At 38.6% G+C, this 2,173-nt stretch overlaps 1 protein-coding gene across 1 annotated transcript; it reads right to left on the bottom strand.

Moving 5' to 3' along the window:
- Nucleotides 1–716: 716 nt before the first annotated feature.
- Nucleotides 717–1,670, bottom strand: LOC115077546 (olfactory receptor 5V1-like). The gene has a single exon (XM_029579839.1). The coding sequence runs from the start codon at nt 1,668–1,670 to the stop codon at nt 717–719; it is 954 nt and encodes a 317-aa protein (XP_029435699.1).
- Between the last annotated feature and the right edge of the window lie 503 nt (nt 1,671–2,173).

The following is a 2,173-nucleotide window of genomic DNA, read 5'->3' as shown; positions in this document are numbered from 1 at the left end:
ATCCTGTTTCCAACAGTGGCCAATCCAGGCCACAAGAACCTGGCAAGTACCCAAAAAGGGTTTATTCTCACTTTTTATTCTGAGACGCAGTAAATTTTCAAATTCCATTAGTGGAGTGATAACACTTATCATCAACTTAAAATTCCTAAGAATACATTTCTCAAAACATTGTTGGATATTTTGAAATAATACTAGCATAGGTATACTTTGCAGTAACACATTATGCTTCATATTCACAGTTAAAAATAAAATATATATTTTATAAATGATGATGTTTGTCTAGTTCATAGTTCTGATAGCCAGGTTGAATTCTTTAAAGATTGTGATATCATCTGGAAAAACAAACATTATGAAATGATGATGCTGTATGTGAGTCCTCAAGGCCATTCAGGTCTCTCGTTTTCCTGTAATCTATATTTTAGCTAAATTCAATATCCTTGAAGAAGAAAATATGATGTTGAAGAAAAAACCATCACAAATATATCTAAACATATTAAAAAAATCAACTACACAAAAATAAAGCTAGTTTTAAAGAGATTAAAAAGTGGTGTCAGTGGATTGAAATTATTGTAGAGGCATACAGTCTGTTTTAAAATATTATACCAAAGGCTCAGAATGAATGTACATCATCAAAGTATAAGTCAGCATGAATTAATTTCAAGATCATTAGTTCACAGAGACCACTTGCACTGTATTTCATTAAGGATAAGTAGAATTCAACAAGACAGACATTTTTTCTGGATTCCCATACATATTCTCCCACTTATCATTTTTTTAAGGGCGTTTTTAACTTCTTGGTTCCTCAGACTATAAATAATGGGATTTAGCATTGGAATCACAGCTGTGTATAGAAGGGCGAACACTTTGTCGTGGTCTGGTGAATACATTGAGGTGGGTCTCATGTACACACAGATAGTGGTCCCATAGAACAGAAGAACGACTGTGAGGTGGGAAGAACAGGTAGAGAAGGCTTTGCGTCTCCCCTCTGAGGAACGGATTTTCAGAATGGTAGAAATGATGCAGATGTACGATGTCAGGTTGGAAAGAAAGGGAATAAGCCCCACAGTTGACCCATCCACAAATAACACAGTTTGAATGCTGTGATTATCACTGCAGGAGAGTTTCAGCAGTGCTGTGAGATCACAGAAGAAATGGTTAATTACACTGGCATCGCAGAAAGAGAAGTGGGATGCCAACACTGACACTGGCACCATGTCCAGAAAGCCAAGAGTCCAGGAAACTGCTGCCCACAAGGCACAGGCTACCTTATTCATAACAAGCGGGTAACGCAATGGGTTACAGATTGCCACATAGCGATCGTATGCCATGGCACTGAGAAGGAAGAATTCTGCACTGGTGAAGCCCATAAAGAAGTAGAGCTGTGTCATGCAGGCGGAGAAAGAAATGGATGAGTTCCCTGTTAAGAAATTGTCTAGCATGGAAGAGAGCGTGACTAACGTGTTACAGATATCCAGGAAGGACAGATTGCTGAGGAAGAAGTACATGGGTTTTTGGAGATGAAAGTCTGTGCACATTAATGTTAAAAAGAGGCAATTCCCCAGGACGGAGATGAGAAAGATCAGGAACACTGCTAAGGAGATGTAGAAATGCAGGTGAGGATAGTTGGAGAATCCCAGCAGAATGAACTCAGTTTTATTTTCCTGTCCCATTGATCAGTATTCTTAATCCGTAGAGAGAGGAAACAAAAGCAATATAACTTCTGCTGCTAGAATAAAACAAAAATATATGTTGGAAATCACAGATTGTCCAATGCCTGCAGATGGCTGTCCTCATTTTTTTTTCAAGCAATATATTATTGGTATTTGGTGGTATGATGCAAATACATAATTGGCAGCAGGAAAAAAGAGGACAAGAAAGTAGATAAAGTGACCTGGAGGTCAATATACAAAGCATGTTCAACAATATTTAACCGGAGAAGCAAGACTCATGTGGCTAAGTAGTGGCTGCTGAATATGCACCCATGTTCAGTGGCCTCCGCTTAGCCATAGAAGTCTCTTATATGGTTCAAATGTTTGCCGCATAGGTTGTGGGTTGATAATGCTCAGATTTGGGTGGAGCGAGTTAGCCGAAAAACTTATGCGAGTAAATGCCGATGTTCGGAATTAGCCACATAAGTTATACGGCAAAGCTAGACATGAATATAGAGCAGGTC

Source organism: Rhinatrema bivittatum, chromosome 16 (genome assembly GCF_901001135.1).
Source record: "Rhinatrema bivittatum chromosome 16, aRhiBiv1.1, whole genome shotgun sequence".
NCBI lineage: Eukaryota > Metazoa > Chordata > Amphibia > Gymnophiona > Rhinatrematidae > Rhinatrema > Rhinatrema bivittatum.
This window is presented reverse-complemented; position numbering and strand designations above follow the sequence as displayed.